General features: G+C 41.5%; 2 protein-coding genes across 5 annotated transcripts in view; both read right to left on the reverse strand.

Moving 5' to 3' along the window:
* Nucleotides 1–10,444, reverse strand: part of LOC133023470 (carbonic anhydrase-related protein 10-like) — a 107,252-nt gene extending 96,808 nt beyond the window's left edge. Inside the window, exons 1-2 of the mRNA XM_061090507.1 lie at nucleotides 10,384–10,444; nucleotides 3,262–3,336 (exon numbers count right to left, since the gene is read on the reverse strand). Of these exons, the coding sequence (XP_060946490.1) occupies nucleotides 3,262–3,336; nucleotides 10,384–10,444 (136 nt within the window). The remainder of the gene's footprint in view (nucleotides 1–3,261; nucleotides 3,337–10,383) is intronic.
* A 2,379-nt stretch (nucleotides 10,445–12,823) lies between these two features.
* Nucleotides 12,824–21,975, reverse strand: LOC133023338 (cytosolic phospholipase A2 gamma-like). Of its 4 annotated transcripts, none has more exons than XM_061090350.1 (15): nucleotides 21,871–21,975; nucleotides 21,759–21,790; nucleotides 20,650–20,760; nucleotides 19,535–19,677; nucleotides 19,105–19,291; nucleotides 18,871–18,976; nucleotides 18,347–18,487; nucleotides 17,496–17,561; nucleotides 17,204–17,344; nucleotides 16,869–16,997; nucleotides 16,691–16,774; nucleotides 15,432–15,580; nucleotides 14,554–14,728; nucleotides 13,764–13,932; nucleotides 12,824–13,104 (listed from the first exon to the last, which is right to left on the reverse strand). In XM_061090350.1, exons 2-15 carry the CDS (start codon nucleotides 21,762–21,764, stop codon nucleotides 13,080–13,082), a joined length of 1,632 nt encoding a protein of 543 aa, XP_060946333.1. In that variant the 5' UTR covers nucleotides 21,765–21,790; nucleotides 21,871–21,975; the 3' UTR covers nucleotides 12,824–13,079. The 4 variants fall into 4 exon arrangements, with proteins under 4 accessions (XP_060946333.1, XP_060946332.1, XP_060946331.1 ...); XM_061090349.1 differs by having other exon boundaries at nucleotides 21,738–21,790; XM_061090348.1 differs by having other exon boundaries at nucleotides 21,759–21,975.
* Nucleotides 21,976–26,927: the final 4,952 nt, after the last annotated feature.

Below are 26,927 nucleotides of genomic sequence, written 5' to 3' on the forward strand. Positions count from 1 at the left end.
CTGTCTTCCAGGCTCTGGTCAACGACGTGCTCAGGGACATGCTCAACAAGGTCGTCTTCGTGTACCTTGATGACATTCTGATCTTCTCCCGCTCCAGAGAGGAACATGTACATCACGTCCAGAAGGTCCTCCAACGTCTGCTGGAAAACTCCCTGTTCATCAAGGCCGAGAAGTGTGAGTTTCACGTCTCGTCTGTCTCCTTCCTGGGGTACGTCGTAGGGAGAGGGACCGTGGAGATGGACTCAGCCAAGGTTTCTGCCGTCACCACTTGGCCCGCCCCTGATTCCCGCAAGCAGCTGCAACGTTTCCTGGGCTTCGCCAACTTCTACCGGAAGTTCATCAGGGGCTACAGTTCGGTGGCGGCCCCCCTCACAGCTCTTACCTCCTCCAAGGTTCCGTTTCTCTGGTCCACGGCCGCCAATGACTCTTTTCTGGCCCTGAAGACACGATTCACCTCGGCCCCCATCCTCCAAATACCGGACCCTGAACGGCAGTTCGTGGTCGAGGTGGACGCTTCCGACTCGGGAGTGGGGGCTGTCTTGTCCCAGAGAGCAGCCTCCGACCAGAGGTTGCACCCCTGCGCATTCTATTCCCGACGTTTGACCCCGGCAGAGAGGAATTATGACATTGGAAACCGAGAGCTCCTCGCCGTCAAGTTGGCTTTAGAAGAGTGGCGACACTGGCTCGAGGGGACTAAACTGCCGTTTCTGGTATGGACTGACCATAAAAACCTTGAGTACCTCCAGTCCGCCAAAAGACTGAACTCCCGCCAGGCTCGATGGGCACTCTTCCTGACCCGCTTCAACTTTTCCCTCTCCTATCGACCGGGGTCCCGCAACGTCAAGCCCGATGCCCTGTCCCGTCAGTTCTCGGAAAAGGAGGGGGACAGGACCGACCCAGACACTATCCTGCCTTCTTCCCGTCTGGTGGCCACACTCACCTGGGAGATAGAGGAGAAGGTCAGGGTCGCCGCCCAAGACCAGCCCGGACCTAGTGCTTGCCCTCCCAACTGTCTGTTCGTCCCGCCTGACCTCCGGTCCGAGGTTCTACAATGGGCCCACAGCACTCAACTTACCTGTCATCCAGGGATCCAACGGACCAAGGACGTGGTGCGGCGCCGGTTCTGGTGGACGTCACTGGATGAGGACATTCGGGGGTTCGTCAATGCCTGTCCCACCTGCAACCAGCACAAGCCGGCTCATCATGCCCCTGCCGGTCTTCTACATCCTCTGCCTGTGCCTCATCGTCCCTGGTCGCACATTTCTTTGGACTTTGTCACCGGTCTACCACCATCCAGCGGCAACACTACTATCCTGACGGTGGTAGATAGGTTCAGCAAGATGGCACATTTCGTGCCCCTGCCCAAACTCCCATCTGCCAAAGAGACGGCTAAACTACTCCTCCTCCACGTCGTCCGTCTCCATGGCATCCCAGTGGACGTGGTCTCTGATCGGGGTCCCCAGTTCGCCTCAGTATTCTGGAGGGAGTTCTGCTCGCTCCTGGGAGCCACCGTCAGCCTGTCCTCGGGGTACCACCCCCAGTCCAACGGCCAGACCGAACGCAAGAATCAGGAGATGGAAACGGCACTACGTTGCATGACGTCTCAAGACCCTACTTCTTGGTCCGAACAGCTCCTATGGGTAGAATACGCCCACAACACCTTGACCAGCTCCGCCACCGGTCTCTCCCCCTTTGAGTGCACCTATGGGTTCCAACCACCGCTTTTTCCGGTACTTGAGAAAGAAACATCCTGCCCCTCTGTCCAGGACTTCATCCGCCGTTGTCGCAGGACTTGGACCCGAGCCAGGGCGGCTCTACTCCGGGCCGCTGACCGCTACACCGCGGCCGCCAATCGCCACCGCTCCAAGGCCCCAGACTACCAGCCGGGTCAGAAAGTTTGGCTTTCCACCCGTGATCTTCCCCTCCGGGTGGAATCCAAGAAACTTGCTCCTCGCTTCATCGGCCCGTTCGAGATCCAGGAGATCGTCAACCCAGTGGCAGTGAGGCTCAAACTCCCTAGATCCATGCGGGTTCATCCCACGTTTCATGTCTCCAAGGTTAAACCGGTCCAAGAGAGCGCCCTGGTTCCTGCCACACCACCTCCACCACCTCCTCGCCTCATCGATGGAGGTCCCGCCTACACTGTCCGTCGTATCCTGCAGTCTCGCCGGCGTGGGAGGGGATTCCAGTACTTGGTGGACTGGGAGGGTTACGGCCCTGAAGAAAGGTTCTGGGTTCCTGGGAGGAACATCTTGGACCGCACCATCATCAGGGATTTCCATCGACGCAACCCCACCCAGACGTCCAGAACCAGGCCACCTCCCAGACCACATCCTCCGTCGGAGTCCCCAAACGACAGCGACGACAGTCTCCCCGGGACCAGGGTCTTGGAGATGGACGCTGGGCTCTCGGACGAGTATTAGCCCTCCTCCAGGCCCCCGCCTCCCACCCGGTTTGGTCCATTCGTCTTGGGACGTCGAGAGCCGTCCCTTGAGGGGGGGGTTCTGTCACAGTCTGCTCATCTCCTGTCTGCTGGTATTTTTCCACTCCTCTGTCTCTGCTCCACTCTACCTGTTAGCCACGCCCCCTCATCAGGCCAACTCTCCACACCTGTGACAGCCCTGGCTGCATATAAGCCTGCTCCTGTCTCTGCTTCAGTGCCAGATTGTCTTGCGTAAATGCCTGACCTCCAGCATTTCTCTCTCCGGCCTGCTACCTGTTATCTGCCTGCTACCTGCCTGCTACCTGCTCCGGCCTGCTACCTGTTATCTGCCTGCTACCTGCCTGCTACCTGCTCCGGCCTGCTACCTGCTATCTGCCTGCTATCTGCCTGCTATCTGCCTGCTACCTGCTTGCTACCTGCTTGCTACCTGCTCCGGCCTGCTACACAGCTCACCACTGAACCTGTCTGCATCTAGGTAATCCTCCTGCTGTGGACCTTGCCTCCACTCAGCAACACCAGACTCACTCCTTGCCAGATCTCGCTGAAGATCACTGGGAACAAAGACTTTTCACCCTGCCACTGTTAAGAACTGTTTAAGACTGCAGTGAAAAATAAAGTTCATTACCAATTAAGATCTCGTCTGCCTGTGCTGCATTTGGGTCCTCACCATACCCGTGACACAGGACACAAAAATCTATCCTATTCCTACTGGAATGACACTTCTAGACCAGCTCCCGCCAGCCACATCACTTTTCAAACATGCAGGCAGGTGTTGGCTTTGTACCCTCCTGTGTTTGAGATGGGCGATGTTCTGTTACCTGGAACAAAGCTTTCCTGGACAACATCCTTGTACGCCCACCAACTGTCATCAAGCTTGGATGTAATAGCCTGAGCTGCAGGGAAAAAGAAAGAGAAAAGTGGAGGAAAATTCATTAAAAAATGTAAGGACATTATGCCAACCAGCCCTGCATGCTGTGCCCAGCCTGTCTGGAAGCAACAGCACAATTAAAAGAGATCTGCTGGGATCTGAAGGATGATCCGAAACATAAGAGTTTGTGTTGCTACAATTTAGAGGCAGGTCACATGAGCCCAAACACGACTGATCTCTTTCCAACCATTCATCTACTTGGTTGATGCTTTATAGCACGACACTCAAAACAAATAAATAACTATACACATTTGGCTTTACATAACACTCAGCTTGTTGTCAGGGCTCCCATTTAATTAAACTTCTTCTCGGTCATGTCATTTTAGTAACTTAAGGTATTTATGAATGAGATACCAAATCCAGGGCGGCGGTTGCTGCTGGAGTTGTTTCTGGCTGGTTGAGCAAAGGAGTCCAAGTTGCATCAGGCCTGTTTCAATGGGTTTTTTAATGTTTATCGGACTGTGCAATATTCCTGCATCATGAGGAGGGGCAATTTGTCTTGATTATTTTATTATAATGATCTCTTTCATGAGTGTGTTTTTGAAACTATTCTCATTGGTTTTCCATGGGTTATATTAGCTATTGCTACACTGAAATGTTTTGGTGTCCTTGACATTTGTTACACTTAACCCTTTGATACACAACATGGATCAAAAGTGACCCGATGGAGTTTTAATTGTAAATATCTTTGCAATACATTTATTTCATCATTCAGAATTCCAGGAATTCCTCAATTAACTTGTTTTTGATCATTACACATTCTTATTTTTATTTGTCCTTATTTACTTTTTTAATAAAAAACATTTTTGTATCACTACCCCTCTAAGGCACAACATGGGTCAAAAATGACCCGTATTCATTTCACATGTTATTTCATGCATGGCTGTGCTTCTTTGCTATATCTTTTAAAATATATTTATTTAATCATTTAATATAACAAAGTATTAATTAAAATATGTTGTTTTTGATTACCACAAATCATTATTTTCATTTTCTCTGTTTTTTGTATTACTACATCAAGTTTTCACACATGGGTCCATGTGTGTATACTTGATGTAGTAATACAAAAACCATTTTAGTTCAAAAATTAAGACAGAGAAAATTAAAATAATGATTTGTGGTAATCAAAAACAAGATATTTTAATGAATACTTTGAAATATTAAATGATTAAATAAATAGATTTTAAAGGATATAGCAAAGAAGCACAGCCATGCATGAAATAACATGTGAAATGAATACGGGTCATTTTTGACCCATGGAAGGGTAGTGATACAAAAATGTTTTTTATTAAAAAAGTAGAAAAGGACAAATGAAAATAAGAATTTGTGATGATCAAAAAGAAGTTAATTGAGGAATTCCTGAAATTCTGAATGATGAAATAAATTTATTGCAAAGATATTTACAATTTAAACATCGGGTCATTTTTGACCCATGTGTGTAAACTTGATTTAAAAATACAAAAACTATTTTAGTTCATAAATTATGAAAGATAAAATGAAAATAATGATTTGTGGTAATCAAAAACAAGATATTTAATGAATACTTTGAATATTAAATGATGAAATAATTAGATTTCCAAAAATATAGCAAAGAAACACTCAGCCGTGCATGAAATAACATTGTAAGTCAATACGGGTCATTTTTGACCCATGTTGTGCCTTAGAGGGGGTTTGCATAGATTGTGTATCAAAGGGTTAAATACAAATGGAAAACTTTTTAAATACCCACCACTGGGTCCCTCATCTCAGACACTCACATTGACATTGACACCTAAGGTTGGTGAACAAGCTGCCAAATTAAAGTTTCCACCTTTAGAAATTAGGGTGTTTTCTCTCCCAGAAGGCCAAACCATGGAGCCCATCAGGCAGAGGGGGAGGCCAGCTTGTCCTGGAGTTCTGCACTAATGCATTGAGGATCAAATCTGGGTTCTCTGAAGGGGGACTGGCTACAGACTGAGGGCTTGTCAAGCTGACGCTGCCTCTGCTTCCACTGTTCTGAGATCAAGCATCTTGCACATTATTATACGCGTGTGTGGAAACCACTTGCGCAATAGAAATTCCCCTAGATGAATACTCCATCTGTAAAAACTGACTTCTATTCTGCATGACAATGTCAAAGGATTTATCAAGATATGACAAGCAGTTTTGCTTCTGGACTGGACTTTGCTTTGTGAACTCACTACAGCATATAGCAATGGAATGTCAATGTGGTGGGGCATATGTATGTCTGTGTATCTTTTTATACTTTTGCTTTATCTTTGTGCTTGTGTTTGTCTGGGTCTCCTGTTTTTCTTTTCTTTTGTGTGTTCGTTAAGTTGTTAATGCTTCTGTCTTTGTGTTATGTTAAAGCAGACTTAGGGGGAAAGTTGATCTGTATACTTGCAAAATTGGAAAGTGGATATAATTGTTGAGAACCTCAATAAAGAGAAGTATATAAAAAAGGATTGTGGTCCACAAAAGGATGATAGATTTCAGTGTAATTCACTCACTACTCCTTTCTTTCAATCCATATGACAGGACTAATTTTGCACCACTGTCCCACACTGGTCTTACTCACTTCTGTGAGATACCCCTGTCAAAAACATTGTTCTCAGATTTGATTTTTCATATTTATTGCAAAGCCCGTGGTGTTGACTGGACTATCAAAATTCTTTAGTATCAGGATGCATCTGTGAGTATGTGAAAATGGTTCAAAATGCTGTTGTTGAGTACTGACAGAAGCAAGAATAAGTCATATTTCTCCCATATGACCCTATCTGCATTGGCTCCCTGTAAACCTAGAATAATAATTAAAATCAATCTCCTTACTAAAGACCTGATAGATCACTTTGCTCCCTAAACACAGGCTCATTTATGGTCACTATAAAGTAATGGTTCCTCGGGTCTGTAAGAGCAGAACAGGAGGTAGAGCCTTCAGCTTCCAGGCTCCTCTCCTGTGGAACCAGCTCCCACTCTGGGTTCAGGAGGCAGACACCCTCTCTACGTTTAAGGTTAGACTTGAAACGTTCCTCTTTGATAAAGCATAGTGATTCTCAGGTGAGCCCTGAACCTGTGCTGCTATAAGCTTAGACTGCTGGGGGAGCTCCCATCATGCACTGAGCCCTCGCTCAGCAACTGAAAGAGAAAGTCTTTTGGAGCATATCTCAAAAAAATATTATTTGAATACATCCTTTAATTTATAGTTTTAAACAATAGTTATATATAATGCATAAAGAATCAATCTGCAGGTTTAGCCAGGGAAATTATGTGAGAAGACTGAAATATCTGCTGTAAGTTCTTCTACATAATAAACCCTGTAGTTGGATGAAGCCAGCTTCAACAGAATAACTTATGTATTTCAAATCATACAAGGAAAAGAATAACTTTAGACTACATAAAACAGACATGCAGCATTCTTAGTTTAATGTTTATTTTTGCTAATGTTTTATGTTTTCCCTGTTATAGTAGAGTAATTGGGAAACACACAAACATAACAATAAAAATTAATAAAACAACAGAATATATTTAAATAATGAGATTAATAAAACTAACTGATTAGCATTTTGCAGCTTTCTTATAAGTGTGCCATATAATGGTCTCTTACTCTTACTGGTCATTATTTAGGTGACTCATGAGAGAAAGTTTGTGTGACCTATGTTTGCAGAGCCTGCTTTTGAAAAGTACATCACTGTCGGCAGTCCAATCTCTCCCATTCTGTAAAGAAGTCGAGGCTGACGCTTGACATGCAGATTCATTTTGAGGGCATATATCTCTAACCTGACAAAAGGACAATCCTCAATGCTAGTAAAAGTTTAAGGCTCAGTTAGTTATTAGCATATTAGTTTAAGGAGTGATAGTATTGATCTTAACAATGTTATATGTTGATTGATTGCAGAACACAATACTCAAACTCGAAAATTAACTCTTTGAATTCAGATTATGAGTTGATATGCTGTAAACCATGCGAAGTAAGTAGTAAAGTGTTCGGATACTGAGCTCAACCTAATTACCTTGTATTTAATTATAGATCACTTTTTTACCCATTTTCTTTTTTATATCCCTCTCTTTTTTTCTTTCTCTCCTCTTTTTTCATTTTGGTTAGTATTATTTTTAATAAAAATATATTTTGTTATATTTTCTTCTTATTTCAGATGTATAATAGTAACTGATTGTTCATTTTATTTTATTTTAACTTTATATTTTAATTTATTATTTATCTGGGATTTTGGGACCGTTGGCAGAATGGATCAGATGAGATGTGGGGATACACATGGCTTTTATAAAACTTAGGGATACCTTCTTGTTTCCTGTCATTCTCACTCCTTAGGAAATGTAATACTGTACGGGATCAGTTCCACAAAAAAAAGACTAAGAAAACTATTGTACTTATTGAATTATATAATTTAAAATATCATTTAAATACTTCACTATATTATCCAAAAGCAAGTATATGATTGAACTCATATCTCATAACTACATGCATTAATATCATAGAAACTTACATCATAAGTTATTGTTAATAAGTGTATTAAAGTATTGTTATTATTATTATTATTATTATTATTATTATTATTATTATTATTATTATTATTATTATTATTATTATAATTACTATTATTATGCTGAAGGCAAGATATATCTTTCTCCTTATCACTCTCTCAATGTATGTGCAAGATGAGAGGAGAGTTTGAAGTATTGAAGCTGTCTCTGAAAGAAGCTTTTAATTATCATCCTACCAGGGGCGTTGCAACAGGGAAGGCAAAGCAAGCAATTGCTTGGGGCCCTAAGCTGAGAGGGGGCCCCGGAGAATGGTTGATTATGTTAGTGCACTGCAATGACAATTTTGGTTTGGTTTGATGTAGAGCCCTAGGTAGGTAGGTCCCTTTTGCCTGAGGCCCCTAAAACACTCTCGAATCAGGACACACATCAAACAAAAGGTGGTGACAGTCAAGTGTGGGAGGTTATTTAAAAAAAGACAAACAGTGAAATAAAGAGTAAACTTCTGACAGGAGTGTTCTTAAGTTAAGTAAAATTCAAATCATGCTCTCGCTTCTTGCTATGGAGCCCTGTGGATGTGCCTCATCTTAAATTTAAGTATTAGAATCAGAAAAAAATGGTCATTAATGTTTCACTTGCTGGTCTGGCCCAAGCTCTGCAAAGTTGCTCTCAACTTTAAGCATGTAGAACACTATGAGCGCATGATGAAAAAATAGGGTGAATTGTATCAGCTGCATATGCTTGTTGGCTGAAAATACCCGTAACCTTTGAAAAATAGCTACCTGCCCCTGACGTGAGCTAGAAAGAAGCAACTCCCAGGTCAGCTTGTCTCATATGGTAAACTATCAACCTAAAGCCAACATCAGCTTTCTTTTTGAATGAAGCTAAAGTCTGCTATTTTCCTTAGCTAACCAGCCAAGATTCATGGTTCATGATTCATGTGATGATAGCTTAAGATATATATATAATAGTATAAGAAGACTTTTACTCTGAGAAATCATGTAAACTTTACAAGCTGAGCAACATGATGTGACATTTACCTACATGGATTCACACAGATTATACAGTTTGTTAGTAATCATTTCTACAACTTCAAAAGAATTCAACATTAGGGCTCTGTCATATAAACATGAATGTATCAGTGACGAACCTTCGACCCCCCATCTCACTTCCAATCAGCGTGAGCAAGGAGGTGAACAATTTCTTCCTGTGATGCAATTCCGCAGCCGGGCTTCAGTAAAACGTTGGCAAACCTTTACCCAAGTCATTCGCTTTGCATTTTTGTGTGTGTGACCGTGGCCTTAAAATCACGTACAACAACGTAGCCAAACCGGGCTTCACAACGTCAAGAGAGCCATCTTCTCTGAAGGAAATCGTCAGTTTGGTGTGTCCATGGATGACAGCGTGATTTTATTCAAGGAAATTTTAGCAACTATTGAGTTACTGAGTATTATTGTTGCAACCACAACTATTATAAAAGTTTGGGGTTTTGCCAGTCAAGAAGGGCAAATGGACAGTTGACTGGGTAATTTTGGCACAAGCAGTGAGGAGCGTGACACTCTGCCCATTGCAAAACCATTGAGGGTGTGTGTGTGGAGGTGTGTGCGCGTATGTGCGTGCGTGCGTGTGCATAAGTGTGTGTGCATGCGTGTGTGTACTATTTTGAGACTATTGACTATGTTAACCATGTCTAGTTACAATGGACGATTTTGGTTCAATATCATCATTGTGCGGACATTTTGACTGGTCCTCACAAATTAGATGGGCTGTTTCAGTGTTAAAACTTGTTTTTTTAGGGTTAGGGTTCAAATTAGGGCGGCTGTGGCTGAGGGGAAGAGTGGTAGAGTGGTAATTCTCCAACAAGAGGCTTGGCGGTTCAATCCTCAGTCTTCCCCATATGCATGACAAAGTGTCCTTGGGCAAGATACTGAACCCCTAAAATGGCCACTCATAGATGTGGAATGCACTATTGCAAGTTGTTTTGGATAAAACCATCTGCCAAATGACATGTAATGTAATAATTAGGTTAGGTTAGGGTAAGACGCCATGGAATGCATTTTCAGTCAATGAGTTCCCTCACAACTATAGAGAGGTCTCTGTGTGTGTGTGTGTGTGTGTGTGTGTGTGTGTGTGTGTGTGTGTGTGTGTGTGTGTGTGTGTGTGTGTGTGTGTGTGTGTGTGTGTGTGTGTGTGGGAGGGATGTCCTGTATGAGCCCTGCGGTCAGTGATATTTATGAACTCTTCAGTGACAGTGTGTGTTAGTCAGCTTGTGTGTTTATGTTACTACTGCTTACTACTGTGATCTGCGCGTGTGCGTCCGCATGCACGAAAGGCTCCTGATCAAGACACTGAATATGGTGTGTGAGTTTTGAGTATAGATGGAGTCCCTGTTGTTTGAATCTCTAGTGTGAACTAGCTGATATGATCACAGAACCTGACAGGTGAGCTGGCATTGACAGTAAAGAATTTACCTTCAGTAACGGCCTCACTCATTTGCCTTACATGTGTAGAAACGTGAAATGATCTGTCTCCTTACCTGATGACGTGCAGATGATATATGTTTGCAGAATCACAGATATCTCCCAAACGACATGCATTCTTCGTTCAATTCATGCTCATTTTCTGCAGCTGTTGCGGGACGGGGCTTGGCGGGGTGGCACTTCCACACGACGCGGACAAACTTTGAGCATTTTCCCCTCCTCTCCAGTTCTCCTTGTGCCCCTCAGCCGCTCGGCGTGTCCCCTCACACGGAGCGCAGGGATGGAGTGAAGCCCCGCAGGAGATCCGCCCTCACAGCGTCGTCCTCGTTCTCTCCGCGGTTCTGGGGCATTTCAGCTTTTTACCATCTAACTGTTTCTTTTTCCGCCTGTACGAATTTCCAGCTGTAAAATCTTCAATTATGCGGGTTCCTCTGCTGGGGATCCTCCGGAGCGGGCGGGTGTCTGCGCCGGATCACACAACTTCTCCACAAACGCCCAGCGCGCCAGGAGCGCACAGACTGACAGACACAGCGTGTTCATGACACTGTGAGATGATGACGAACAGTAAAACAAACACACACACACGCACAAATACACACACACACACACACACACACACACACACACACACACACACACACACACACACACACACACAGTACATTTCAATAGGAAATTCAATAGTAAATAATAACAAGGGCGGGAAAAACAAAGTCAGACATCTACTCAAGATCCGAGGAATAGTTTATAAAAATTGGTTTCTATAATGGTGAGAGTTTATAGAATATTACATGCGTACACAGTTAGATTCAGATGCATTTGTCTCGATCTCAACGTAAATAAAAAAACTTCAGCATCAGTGACAATCTGACTGTGAACTTATCACAGCGATTCATTTCACTTCCAAACAAGTGGCACAGATCCTCTCAGAGAATCCAGCTGTGGTGTGTGCGGACTGTGCAACCAGTGGAACTGTCTCCTGTGGACGTGCTGCGCCCTCTTGCGTTAGGTTTGGGTAAATACCGTGATCCAGTACGACACTGGTGAGTCAGGCTGAATATGGTGTGTGCGAAGATTGAAATGTCATCTGATAACATAACAACAATTACAATATCATATGTATCCTGCTCTATGAATGAACAGCAATAAAATATATGTTCAAGGTGTCTTTGAACTGCAGCTTATTTGGACCATTACAAAAGACACTGGAGTCACCTCTCAATTTTTTCTGTGAATTGTGAAGTTTTACCTCCATGCATTAACATGTTTTTAAAACTGATAGCAGTGTTTTAGACCAAAACCGTACTAAAAGGTTATATAAATAAATAGCACATAATGGCCAGCCTCTCTAATCGGTAAAGCCTACTTCAGTCCTCATCATAGTGGACAACTTGTCTAATGGTTTTATTGAGAGATATATATACATAACGGGCATATTTACAAAATGACCTTCAGCCATCTACTGGTGTGGATGTTTCTGACCAAACCGTCATAAACAGCCTCCATGAGTGTGGCATGAGAGCCAGACGTCCTCTAGGGGGAGCTGTGCTCACAGCCCAGCAGTGTGCAGCTTGATTGGCATTAGCGAGAGAACATTGTACAAAATTGGAAGAATCGCCACTGGTGCCCCGTTCTCTTCACAGATGAGAGCAAGTTCACAATGAGCACATGTGACAGGCATTTAAGAGTCTGGAGACATCATCCAGCATGAAAGTTTGGTGGTGGGTCAGTCCCTGGAGGGTTGCGCAGACCTTCATGTCATAGCGAACGCTAGGTACCAGGATATAATCCTCAGAGCGATTGTCGAACCATACGCTGGTGCAGTGGGCCCTGGTTCCTCCTGGTTGGGGACAATGCCCGGCCTCATGTGGCCTAAGTGTGTAGGCATTTCCTGGATGACAAAGGCTTTGATGCCATTGACTCACCCTCATGTTCTCCTGACCTAAATCCAATTGAACACCTATGGGACATTATGTATCAGTGTATCTGATGCCGCCAAGTATCTCCACAGACTGTCCAGTCATAAAATATGATTATTTAAATAATAAAATAATTTATTAAAAATAAAACAATAATTTATTAAAACGATAATGTAATCAATTAAGAATAATAATAGTAATAATAAAAGAATAATAGCCTCTGAAGTTTGGTGGTGATTCATCTCAGAGAAATGTGTTTATGATGTGTGAACTGGGTCACAAAGTGAAATGTGACCCAGTTCACACTATTGTTATTCCCAGTTTAACGTGACTCACACAGTGTTCCAACCGGTTTGAAACACGATGATGCCAGCGATGGTTCAGACACATCAACAAACAGCTTCTGACACGAGTCGTGAACATGTGACGACAGGAAATTAAATTGATACGGTTGCTCTGTTTGTTTCTGAACCAGTTCTCTGCTGCACATTCATCACAGAAGAAAACACGACACACTCACTCTGAGTCTTTCAGCTTTTTATTGAACAATTTAAAAATGCACAAATAAAATGGCATTTATAGATCAAGATACTGTGGAACAAATAATGAACATATAAAGAGACACAAGACAGATATTGTGACATCCCTGGAGTTATCTGCTGTGCTTGTGCTTCAGGCTCCTGTGGGCGGAGTCAGACCCTAGTAATAAGCAGGGATGTGGCACACCTGGGGGACCAGTACTTAAGAGGCCTGCTGGCTGGGCTCTGCTCTCTCATTCACTGGGTCTACCTCCATATAGGACATGTTGAGGTTTTCTTTGTATTTATTTATTATTAAGGATTGTTCAGCACAGACTTCCTGGAAGGGAGACAAAAAGAGAAAAAGACACGATTTCGATAAAGTCCAATAAATATTCATCAGCTGTTCACATCTCTCTCTCCCTCTGTCTCAGACACACAGCGATGCACAGGTTATGACGTGAACTAATTTTATTGATACTCTTTTTTTGTCCATCTACTACCATTATACACACACTGGGCACACTCAAGCGAGAACCAATGTTCCAGACAGATTGTTCTGAAGTAGTACGAGCAATTGAAGAGAATTTTTTGGCATACACCAATTTAATCATACTTAGAATTTCCTCTCAAGGACGAAGACAATTCATGAGTGTCATAGGAGGTTAGTCTGAGAGAAACAGATAAAGAGCTTTCTTAACAGGGAATACTTTGCCTGAAGAATTCCATTGGCTTAATCTAAATTAACATTAGGTTCAATTATAATACCAGATTGATCTAATGTTAATTTATTATTATTTATTTATCTAGAGATACCTATAACAAACGTAGTGTAAAACTTTTATTCTGTTCATCATACCATCATCGTTGTCATCAACATCATCACCATCATCACCATCACCATTATCATCATCATCATCATCATCATCAACATCACCATCACCATCATAATGTTACAGGCGTTGACAATCCCTCCTGTACACTCCGGCCAAACCTCACCTCTTGTTCTGCCGGCGGAGAACGGCCTTGTTTATCTCCCTCAGCAGAAGTTCCTTGTTATTCTTCATGTTAGCTTCTGCCGTCTCCAACATAAACTTGATCTTGGCCTCACTGAAAGGACCCTGGAAAGTGGAGAACTCCTCCATCTTTGCCTCAACCTCATTTGCATCTATAGAAAACAGTGAAGGCTTATTAGGCTCTAATCAAAAGAGACCTTGCTCTTCTATGACAGCTTGCTAAATTCACAAAGCTATTAGTAAGTAACACAACTTGTGCCAAGGAATCATTTGTATTCATTTGTATCTATTTGGTTTGTCTGGGGAATCTACAAGGTCTGACCTGGATACCTGAGAATCTCTTAAATGTTTGGAGGTGTAAATCTTTGGAGATTATTTGGCAGAATGTGTACACAGAAGTTCTTAGTTTCTTAATCCTGACACATATATGTTATGCTGTACAGTAAATTATATTTCAGATTAACAAAAGGAGACTGGTATTGTTAGAAAAAAACATTGAACCTGTTCCAATGCTACACAAATACAATAAAATGTAGATGTGGCCCCAAGAGAGAAAGACATTCATAACATTGCTCTGTAAAATTGTATTTGTGCTAACCGATTAAATCTAGAGGCTATTTCATTTAACACAGGAAACAAACTGTGTCCATACTGCACCAAAAAAAACACAGCTCATCTTGTTTCTGTCCATTTTTAGTTTAAATCATGTTTATAAGCAGTTCGAAGATGAAAAATCATTACAACAAATCTGCAAGTGTGTGTGCGTCACAGACCTTTGCAGTTCCGTCTATTGAAGAGCGGCATGTAAACGATTGTAGGCTCCTTCTCTTTTCCCTCAAACACGTAGCAGTCCTTTGGCCACTCTCTGTCATCCAGGATCTCCTGATCGTCTATCTCGGGGAAAGGCTTCTTCACCTCCGCAGCATAGTCTCTGGCCAGAGTCAGAGTCTGAGGAGAACGCAAGAGCGAACAGCAGTGTTTCAAACGGTTTTCCAGCCTTCAACTTGTTGAGTGTGCCACAAATGACTTGTTAGTCATAGTTTATAACTCTGTTATCCTTTAATTCATAAATCTAATGTACCACTTTGTAATAATGTCATTCTGCCCCCGAGAGTTTTTGGGACTTGTTTTGGAGCTTGGAGCTTGTTGTGGACTTTTAATGTCAGTTGAGACTTTTGATTTATTTTGAGAAATCTTCTGTTTGGACCTTTTGGAATTTTAAAGTATTTGGACTTATTATTTCCTGTCTTACTGTGAAGAGACTGACAGTAGCTGTATCTCCATTCAGGGGCTGCATCCTTTGGAGGCTACAATTGAATGATTGCGTCAAAGTGGCGCTCATCCTCCAACCAGAAGGTCGGCAGTTCGATCCCCAGTCTTCCCCATCTGCATGCCGAAGTGTCCTTGGGCAAGATATTGAACCCCGAACTGCCCCCCCCCACAGAACAACAAAGTGCTGCTAATAGATGCATTGTATGAATGTGTGTGAATGGGTGAATGTAAAACTGTACTGTAAAGAGCTTTGAGTGGTCATCAAGACTAGAAAAGCGCTATATAAATACAAAACCATTTACCATTTGTTATTAATTAAGCCCATGGTTTAAAACCATGCCCCTGGCTGATGTGTATAGACACACACACTTTACATTACCTCAAACATGTTTCCAGCGCTGTACTCCGGTACGATAATGAGGTCAATGTCTCTCTTCTCTCCCAGAAACGGAGGGTAGGCAACATTGATCAGCAGCCCGGCATCGACCAGGTGGAATCTTTCTCTGGCCCCAAGGCAAGGTGGAGCATCTGACCCGCAAAATAATTTTTTAACCATCATAATTTTTTAAAGCAACACTTTTATATATTTTTTTATTTAGTTATATACTGACCATTTTGTCTTTTTTGGATTGGATTGGATCATTAAAAGACAATCAATGCCACTGTTCACTTACTGTATTTGTCGCTTTACTTTTTTTATTTATAACTATGTTACTAGCATCGACTGTATATAAAGATGAACGACATAACTGCTCCCCAAAAGTGAAGCCAAAGCATCTCAATTGCCACCTGATGGCTGGCTGTAATATAGGTCATAAACTCTGCCCCCTCCTTGTTAGTGGATGGGACATGGACCAAACTAAAAAGTCAAGCTACATGTCAAATACATTTTCCTCAATCATGATTTCTGTGATTTCAGGTAGTTCTAATGAAGTTACACTGATGTTTGTTGGAGTGCAAATTCTTCTGCAACGTTTTGTTATAATTAACCATTGGATGCTATGAAAACAGTGTGAAACTAGGGCTTAACAAGGTGCGACATCCTCTGTCCTTCACCCTCAACAAGAGTAAGGAAAAACAACCAAAGCAAAAAAATGCAAGTGCATCATGTTTGTGAGTATGGCATATTGCATAGCTAGCAGACTTTTTCTAATCAAAGTCCATGATCAGCTGACACCACGATTACGATCCACCAACACGATGACAGTTTGAAATACAGGATAATTTGGCTTCATTTCTGAATAGTGGGCGGGAGTGGAGATGTGTCTTCCATCTTCATTTACAGTCTATTGTCACCAGTAAACGTTTTATACCTCCATGGGAGGGATCATAATGGCAGAGAGGTAACAGTTACTTCCCCTTGTTCAACAGTCAATTCCAGTTGACACATAGCAACATTAGCATTTAGCTGGAGTCACGTTTCGGGGCACATCGTTTAATGTAAAATCGATATTTTTCTTTCTTTAGCTCTGTTTTGCTGTCCACTAACTTCTGCTCTTAAAAGCTGTACTAGTTTTGTGCAGTGTTTTGTATCTTTTTCACAGAAAACAGCTGATGGAAACATTAGTGTGACAGTGACTGAACTCAAGCATTACTCAACTTATTTCTTATAGTTGCTGATGACATCTGTCTTCTCACCTTTGTGTTGGTAGAGGAAGTTCCTGGTTGTTCCCCACTCCCACTTCATAATCAGGGGAAGGACTTTCTTAGGGATTACAGAGGCTGGGAGAAACACATTGAGAACAAATAGATGTATTAACCTCTCATTTCAGTCAAGTAAATAAAGTTAATATATCTACAATACTTTCACACTGACCATTCCCCACACTTTGGCTCCAGGTGTCTACTGCCGCCAGCAGCTCCAGACTCAAATGCTGAAAAATCATTTTCCTTTCCTCCTTATTCTTTGACTCCAGCAACGTAGAATCATTAAAATTGATCTTGTCTGGAAAACAGAAAATGTAATGGGCACTCTGCAGTCTTTATTGCATCACACATGATCACAGGCAATAAAAAACATAACTGACAAGAACAATCTGACGTTGACAACATTCCTCTTTGACTGTCAATGCAGTTTAACCAATGAGCTTACAGATGCCAAAACAACTGGATTTAAAGAGTAAAACCAAGTCATCTGAGCAGGACCATCACCTTCTAGTGTTTTCTGCAGCATGTACAGTGCAGAAAGAGTGGTAGGGTCCCTTGTGGAACTTCTGATCAGGGCCACCAGTTTGTCAAGGGTGTTGTATACACGCAAGTACTCGTCAGCATCACTGTCTATATGTCCGGACACTGAGCCATACAAACACACACACACACACACACACACACAAACAGGGAGAGAGCAAGCATGTAAGACATTCAACTCACACATTTTATAGTGGAGCACGATACTGTGACTACTTGTATTCATGTGTTGGTATAGAAATGTGATTGTGATTACCATTCAACCAGGGAGGGATGAACTCTCTGATAACCTCGTCATGAGCCAACGCACAACCCAGAACACCTGCACAATTTCAACACACACCAGTTTGAAAATTCAGATTCATATGCATGCATGACCAACACTCCTGCCAATCCATAAAAGCAAAAATGCACTTGTTGCACCGTCGGTGATGATATCCTATGAACACACATTGTTCTCCCAAAGTTTCAGTTTGAGTTGCTTCACATGAGAGTTTCTTTATTTTCTCTGTGCTCATCTCATTGGTATTCAGAGTGCGAGGCCTATTTAGGGACTCAAGTATTTAACAATGATTGGGTCACTGTCAATCAAATCTGTTTCAGCCTTTTACGTGTCAAACAGAATATGATTGCTCTTAAAACTGCAATAATAGTATACAGCCATAAATATTTATTGTAACACAGAGATCATTTGAAGGAACATTTCCAAGATTGTATTATAATTATTTATTTATTAACTTCATTGAGTTCATCAACTCTACTTCCAGTAGTTTTTTTAACTCAAGGTATATCTTGGTATTTTAATAAATATGTTACTCAATTTTTCCCCTTCCTTCAAATATATGATTGTCATATTTTACAGCCAATTTTTTTAAATACATCATCAATATTATTATTATCATGAGATAAATTGCCTCTAAGGGGGCAGTAAAACTTACCAGTGTCGGGTTATAAAGTGTATAAGTATAACATGATGGAAAAGAGTTGCCTGCTCATGCATCCAATAAACACTTTTTTACCCACCTCAAAATAAAAGCTGCTGCTGAGCTGTAAATTACTGATTGCAGATTCATCCTGGTGTAATCACTCTCACATGTAAACACACACCTTGTAGTTCGATCATGTCCATCTCTGGCTTCTGCTCCTGCAGCTCTCCGCTCTGAAACTTACTTCCCAGGAGAGACGTCTCAACAAAGACACCCAGCTCTGTGAATCCAGCCTCATGAGGACTCACCTCAAACCATTTCCCTACGAAACACAGAGTGAATTTCACACTTAATGTTATTCAGTCAGTGATTCACTTAGACCCTGCGGTGACATGTGCATAGAAGAAGCCCTGGAAATGGTCTGTATTCATAAAGCACTTTTCTTTTCCACTCAAAGTGCTTTACGGTTCAGGTTTGCCAGTAGCCTATTCACACAGACATTCATACACTGCAGCTACGTGCAGCACTCGCTCTACCACACATCACTCACACAGTACTGGGTGTCAGGGGCAATTTTGGGTTAAGTGTCTTGCCCAAGGACACGTCAGCATGCAGAATGAGAAAGACTGGGATCCAATCTCAGACCTTCTTGGTTAGTGGACAACCCGCTCTTTCTCCCAAGCCGCAGCATGTGCATGTATATACCTTCTATAGGCCCATCTGAAAGGCATCCCTTCTCTATGGCGCTGTAGATGGGGTAAGGGTTTGTGGCATTCCTGCTGGCCTCGTCGGAAAGATGCCGTAAGTCCATCTGATGAAAACAAGATATTTCTCTAAAGGACTATGTGTACAATCATTGTCACAGAGTGTGTTCCCAAACAGGAAGTAAGTGTGTGTGTGTGTGTGTGTGTGTGTGTGTGTGTGTGTTTGGACTGGTACCTGTCTCATGATCCCAGCAGAGGTTAACACCCCCCAGATATCAGACAGAGAGAAAAGCTCCTCCCTTGACCTCTTTTCCAACCAGGCCAGAGCCTCCTTCAGCTCGACCCCAGGACCTGTCATCAGGGACACTGCTCTGTCCATGTTGCCGCTCCAGTGCGGGTCACTGTACAGGGCGCACATGGACCTATCACAGGAAGACAGACAGGTTAACACATCAAATGAACTCATTATTGAGTATAACATGGTTTGTTTTGGTAGTTATCATCTGTAATTAGGTATTTTTTTAGTAGCTCTTCCAGCCCCATATACATATCATAATAGGCCAATTATATCCCATCATCACATTGACATGTCCCAATCATCCATCAGCAGCTGTTCAGCTCTCGTTAAACAAACATGATTATAAGTGTGAAACTGTGATTCTTACCACGTTGACCCAGAGACTCCTCCCATGTAAAGCAGAGAGTCCAGCAGACCATCCTTTTCCATTTGAGAGAGGGAACCCATCAGACCCACGGCTGCCCTCTGACCCCCACCGGAGGGCAGCAGAGCAATGTGGGGAACCCAGTCCTGGTTGGAGAGATAGTAAATCGGACAGCGGCTAAGCGAATTGCAGAATACTGTAGAGAACAACATTATTTATTCATTAAGTAAACTTCATTGTTTGGGATATTTATGAGGTGACTGTTGGCTACTGGGTCTCTTAGTGCTATTTAAACTCTAAATTCCATGAACATGTTCACAAAAACACAGAAATCTGCGGAGAGTTCAGGTGAGGGGGGGGGGTTTCGGGTGCAGCAGGCAGAGGCAGGATGTAACGTTTTCATGATTACAACACAACAACACCGGTGTCAGCTCATATCGCCAAAAAACTCCCTTGACATCTTCGCTGGTTTGTACTAGTTTTTTGTCGGGAGCTCGAACAAAATCTATCAAATCATTCACTCACGGTGAATCCTGCTGTGTTCTTACATCGAGAAAGTCCTCAGAAAGCCTGGAGGTGTCTGTCTGTGTGTGGTGCAAAGCAGGGAGTGGACTACTAATTCACGGGATTATTGGATTATTATGGATTACTGTAAACAAGTAGAGCCTGTTTGACCGCATTTTTAATAGGTCATGAATTTGATAACATATCACACAACTTACCACTGTATTAATTACCTTACAACCATACAGCTTCAGCAGTACTCTGTTCCTGTGAGTGTCTAAAGTCTGCTCAAAGGTTACTGTAGGACCTAAAAATAGTGATACAAGGTCATGGAGGACATGTGTGTGTTATGTAAAAACAGGCGAAATTATATTTGACCTGGTGTGAAGGCATGAATTAAGAGACAATGCACAAAGGTACAACTCCCTCAGGCTTGACAAAACGCAGCAACAGTTACAAAGTGGAACAACTAAGAAGCATAAACTTCCTCATAACTCCCTAACTCTACCAACCAGCAGAGTGATTACCTAACATGCACCTTCCTGACCGTTGCTTGCCAGGCTGACACGGACAGACAGAAATGGTGTTAGTGTGTGTTTCAGTTTCTTTCTTACTGCAGAACAGTTGATTCCCAGGCTGTGGAGAGACTCCAGAACAACCCTTTTCCTCCTGTCAACATAGTCCCGCTCACCAGCACACAGCGAGGAGGACTGATAGACGGGTTTCTGTGGGGAACAAATCAACTCATTTAGACAGCAGAGTGAATGGAAACTGAGATTGTTGTTTAGTCTAATTGCAATTTCAAAGTTGAATTTAAATTTGAGACTGCAACCCAACTGCAACCCTCAAATAAGACTTGAATAGAACTACTCAACTATCAAGCCGCATCTACCAAGGGGTGCTGTTATTATTGACAAGCAGCCGTCTAAACACTGCAATGTGGGCCCTAAAGCAGCAGTTTGACCGAATTCAGATGCTTGACTAAAATCATCAATGTGGAAATATTTAATAGAGAAGATAAAAGTGTCAGCTGTACAACAACTATACCAACGCTATGCACGCTAGCAGCAGCAGTTAGCAAAAAGCACCAACAGACAAGGAAGCCAGATGACAATTGGACAATTCTCTGAATGTCCTATCACCGACCACAAAACATCCCGTCTCTTAAATGTCTCCCTCAAATCAATCGACTAGTTGACCTCCTTTTGGGAATAGCTGACGGCAACTAAGATACAGTTGTTGTGAAAGATGGACCCTAAATGGATAAGTGGTAAAGATAATGGATGGATGGATGTACAAATGTACTCCCATAATACAATATACACATTGCAATTATATATATATTGCATTAAACTGCTGCTGCAAAATGATATCATGTAAAGTGTTATAATACAGCCTGTCTTTCATCAAAGGATTTTTTTTTGGAGGGGGGGGGTATTTTGAGGGAATTTCCATATTACATATTTTCTTATTTAAAGCAAAACACTAACCACTATTGTTGCAATCACAGTAAGTAAAAGTTTATGGTCCAGTGCCCAAGCATAAAAGATCGTCTTCTGTTTGTGTTTTTGAATATTATACCCTACAGACGAATACAGATCAGAGTAGCAGCACCTGATCAATTATAGTGTTCTGGTGAGGGAATCTAGCTAAACACTGAACTGTTCTTATAATCCTCAATCCTTTGCCATTCATCTCTCACCACTGAGGCTGCTTCTTTTACCTCCATGTTGTCTGCTGCCCCCGCCGAAGCTCCTGAAATCACAAGCCACAGACCAATCAATGAGACTGATAGGTTTAGCGTTCCAGTCTGCATGTCTGCATGGGAACACAACCTTCTCTGCTTAACGACGTTCTGAAGCTGAACCCACGTTGTGGTGAAAGTTGAGCCTCAACTCCTCTGCTGTTAGATTAGTCTAATCAGAAGTGTCAGGGTCTCCTTTCTCGTTTGGTGGAACTGCTTCGGTTACAGACGTTCCAGAGAAAGAGGGAGGGAGGGGGAAGTCAGGCTGGGACAGGAGGTACCAACAGCAACATGCGCGCTCCTGACTCAAGAATGTACAAATGCAACATTACAAGTAAAAAAAAACCCTGCGTTCTTGTTTCCTCTCGAGTGAAAGTATCATCGTGTTTGAAAAATGAGAGTTGCTATAATTCTCTGAAAGATTCATGAGGAGAGAAGAGCCAAGGGTATGGAGGGTTTTAAGGGCCAAAACTAAAAATATAAATACGTAAATAATTATAAAAATACATAAATATATTCAAAATTATATAATTAAATGCCTCAATGTGTATTTACCTATTTATCTATCAATTTATCAATTTAAATATTTCTATATTTATTTCTATATTTCCAATTTTTTTATTTTATTTATTTATACTTGTATTTTTCCATAACGTTTCTTGCTGGACAGAACATAATTAAAAAACTGTCAACTTTAGTCATCAAAAGTCCAGGGGGCGGGTTAAAGCTTCTGATTGGGGGTTGAACTTGAATTTACTGCTTTTGCCTAATTCAAGATGGCAGGGCACATCTGGTTGCTAACCACCAATCCACAAGAAGAAGAAGAAGAAGAAGGAGGAGGAGGAGGAGGAGGAGGAGGCAGCGCCCATGCCCTTGGATCGGATTGCGTGCTACAATGGTAGAAATGATTGCTCTAGCTGAAAAAACGGAGACAAATGCCAATTCATATGCCTTTTTACATATGAATTGGCATTTGTCTCATTGCTGAGAAAATAGGAATGATATGGGCTCTGAGTGACACTGAAATTGTTATTATATATAATATAATTCTTTATGTATTTATTTATGTAGTTATATTATTATTTATGTTTGTTATGTATTTAGTTTTGGCCCTTGAAACCCTCCATACTTGACAACTGTGACAGAGAGAAATTTATTTGTATCAAGTAGGACCCTTACATTCCTTAAATGTCCATATCAATCCTAATGGATCCGTTTCTGACAACTATACTGACTTCAACGACCTGGTGACCTTTCCTTAAATGTCACCTTCAGGAAAAAACAGGACATTTTGAACCCATTAGTGATGTAGCTCCTTTCCAGCCAACGCTCTCATATCATGATATGTAATGCTAATTTTGTCCAGTAGAGGTCAGGAGCAGCTTTTTACTTTTAGTCCAGTTTAAGACAGCGAACTACTTGTGTCACACTCAGTCCTACAGCCAGTATTTGAGTCCAAGTCTCCCCTAAACACATCCTTGACCTCTTGGGAAAGATATGTAAAAGGATTCACTTGGACAGTAGTAGACACATGAAGATCTACATGCTGTTTCAAAAGTTCACATCGGCAACCACCTGGTTTCAAATACTGAATATATTATTTATTAAAGAAAATAAAAACATGAAACTAAAATTGCTGCTATTTGAAAAGCTGTACATTTCAATAAAGAGAACGCAATCTCTGTAACATCAATATTAGCTGCAAGGCCCAAGATTGGTTTGCACCAGCTATTCATGAATCCAGTGCTAAGTTTGTGTATAATGAGCTTCCTGAACTTTAGAAACCTAATTTTTTTCCATGTAGTGATTCACTAAATTAAATTGCAACATTTAATGATAATTATTTCTAATAAAAATTCAGTGATGTTATCAGTTCGTAGGAAAAGTTTGTAGTGTTCAATTAAAAGGAATCTAGGATAACCGATGAAAAAAGACAGTTTTAAGTTGTGAATATTTATACTCATCACACCAGATAAATCTTTGTAAATGTTGGTATGAATCTCTTTTTGTTAATTTATGTGCATACATGGACCAAATCGAGTGTTGTACTTTTTGTGTTTTGAATGAAAAAGAAAATATTCTAGGAAGCATAATATAACCAAATGGATTTTGTTATGTACACAAACGTTATTAGCTAAATATTTTGTCTTTTGATGTTAATTGTGATGTTTTCCTTAATGTAATTTCACAGATGTTAACATCATTGTTAATTAAATGCATTGTGATTAAATGTCTGGTCAAAAATGTGGATCAATTAATTATGTTTGTGTGTTAAAACACATTTTACCCAGATTATTTGTGTGTGTGTGTGTGTGTGTGTGTGTGTGTGTGTGTGTGTGTGTGTGTGTGTGTGTGTGTGTGTGTGTGGGTTTGTGTGGGTTTGTGTGGGTTTGTGTGTGTGTGTGTGTGTGTGTTAGCGTTCGAGTGTGTGTGTGTGTGTTAAAGTGCTGATTGAAGGCAGGTGTGTTTGAGTGCTCCCCCACTCTGTAGGTTATGTATGTCACATGGAGCCACCACTGTGTGTCTGCAGACTCCGCTTTGTTCATGTGTGTTCAGGTTTGCTGTGCATGTATGATTTAACCTAATACGTGAACATTGTGACTGCTCCCTTCATTTTGCAGTCTGTGCACGAGGGGGGGGGAGTTTAAAAGGGAGGTTCTCATGCAGCCATGCACCACTAAAAGCCACTTAAGTTCGGTGGTGATGTATCTGTGAGAAATGTGTGTTCCTGCTGAAGAATTTGGCTGCTTTGTTGATGTTGAAGTGGATGAATCATTTATAAATATATATATATAATAAATATCTTCCATCCATCCTCCATCTATCCACCTAGTGTGACTCTATAAATGGTTAAAAATCTCATGGATCCATTTGGGTTTGTGCATACCAGCTAGGGGATCTGGGATCCATTTTACAAATGTTCTAGTCTTTTGCACATTATCTTAACGAGCAACACAGACTGGACCAAATGTCTCGTGCACATGTCAGTGTCTCCGTCAGTCACGGGTCAGCACCAATTAACTCTGACTCAGTTCCATGGTTGAGGGCAGTTGTGTGTTCATGTGACGCACCATGCTCAGTGACCTCGTTGAAAAAATGCTGGAGGCTGTAAACGCACATTCTCCTAATGTGTTTCCTCATCTAAACATCTCTCCTCCCCCACACTGTCTCCTTGTATCAGCTGTTTTTTCCGTCAGATTTAACCCATGTTTTAATCTCCAGCCTCCATTTCTCACATTAATTTCACTGCGGCTCTGTGCACTGGTCCGCCTCGCACACATTTTTGTATTTCTTAATACCAGCATTTTATTTTTTGCCCTGTAAGTTCATTTGACCTTAAAAACATATAAATTTGAGTATAGAACTTCTAATATCAAGAAAAGTAACTGAACGCTTTTATGTTTGATATTTATTTAATTTCCATGTATGAATGAGCTGACAACCTGGCAAACTAATATTCTGGTTAATATTGAATACAGCACATCATTCAAATTGATTCATGGTATGTGCACACCCTCTGACATCAGTAAAATCCATGGTGTATATAAAGATGGGACATGGACCAAATTAAAAAGTCACTCTGGTTTTATTTCATTTTAGGCAGTTCTTATACGACTGATGTTTGTCCAAGTTCTCATTCTTCTACCAAATTATGTTTTAATTGGTGATTTAATGCTGAGTTAAACATCATGACTGACAGCTGAGACTGACTCATGTGTCGACAGGACCCCAACTCTGAGGCTCCCCTGATCGACACTGCGCAGACATGGAAACGTTTGTACCCAATATATTTTGGTTTCAGATCTGGATAGTGGGATGAGGTGGAGATAGCTTCATCCATCTTGATATACAGTGTATGATAAAAGCTAATAGTCAAGACTACTTGGCTTATAAAAACAAAAATCGACTAAAAACTAATTTTACAAACCATAAGAAGCATCTGTTGATGTGAACCATGCCTTGATTGCATAAAGCTGAAAGTCACAAAGCAATGTCAAAGAGTTTAGATATTCACACGTCCACAGTTTGAGAAACTATATTTCACCAACAATATGATTTCAGGGTTTGAATGGAAATTGATGTATTAGATGTTGAGAAGAAAATAATATAAATTTTGAAGGTGTTGAGGTGGAGGTGCGTCTCATAGGCTGGTCTGAGAGGAGACAGTGGAAGGACTCCAAGGGGGGTCTCATCTCAGGCATCATTTCATTATTATTATTATTATTATTATTATTATTATTATTATTATTATTATTATTATTATTATTATTATTATTATTATTATTATGAAGGGATTGGGGATGAGAGGATACATAAGGGAATGTGGATGAATGGATGAGAGTAGGGATGAGAGAAGGAGGTTGAATGGATGAGGGTAGGGAGGAGAGAAGGAGGTTAAATTGATGAGGGTAGGGATGAGAGAAGGAGGTTGAATCAATGAGAGTAGGGATGAGAGAAGGAGGATGAATGGATGAGGGTTGGGATGATGAGAGGAGAATGATTGGATGTAGTTAGGGCTTTTTCCACTTTTGTCTGTTTTTTCTTCTTCTTCTTCTTTCTTCTCTCTTCTTTCTCTTTCTCCAGGAGAGAGAAAGGTGGGTTGAAGAAAAACAAAAACAAAATCTCAAGATGAAAATGTGGTGCAATACATGTAGAAGACATGGACGGAGATGTTAAGAGAGATTTTGATGCTGATGCCCGATGCCAGTGTCGATGGGCCCGAAACAAACAACCATTATCTCCCCCTTGGAATTTATATGTTACATCCTGCCTTCAAAGGCTGCATAGATTTTTGTGCTGTTGTGAATTTGTCTGAGTGGAGAATCTCCTGCTGTGATGGTCATGTGTGAAAGGCAACCTTCGCAGAAAGTCCGGATTCAATTCTTGGGAGTTCCACCAGGGTTCATGTCTGAAAATTGCTAAACAGTCTACAACTCCACTATTTTCTGCACTGCTGAGATTAGTGACTCATGCCACTGTAATACACAATACGCCACAATTTCAGTATTTTGTCCCAATTTCTTTATTTATGTCAGGATCTACAGTACAAGGTATTTCATATGAAACAAACAAACCACCGACTCCACAGCTGATACAGGTTATCAAAGGCAGCTCTTCAGGAAGCGTAGCCATGCATGGACACGGTTG

Source organism: Limanda limanda, chromosome 17 (assembly GCF_963576545.1).
Source record: "Limanda limanda chromosome 17, fLimLim1.1, whole genome shotgun sequence".
Classification (NCBI taxonomy): domain Eukaryota; kingdom Metazoa; phylum Chordata; class Actinopteri; order Pleuronectiformes; family Pleuronectidae; genus Limanda; species Limanda limanda.

Coding starts and splice junctions, on each gene's coding strand:
- LOC133023338 (XM_061090347.1), bottom strand. CDS start 21,851: ATGCAGACTGGAACGCTAAACCTATCAGTCTCATTGATTGGTCTGTGG. Junction 19,292..19,534: donor GGAGTCTCTGGGTCAACGTG/GTAAGAATCACA, acceptor TTCCTGTGATAG/GTCCATGTGCGCCCTGTACA. Junction 18,488..18,870: donor TTCAGATGGGCCTATAGAAG/GTATATACATGC, acceptor TGTGTTTCGTAG/GGAAATGGTTTGAGGTGAGT.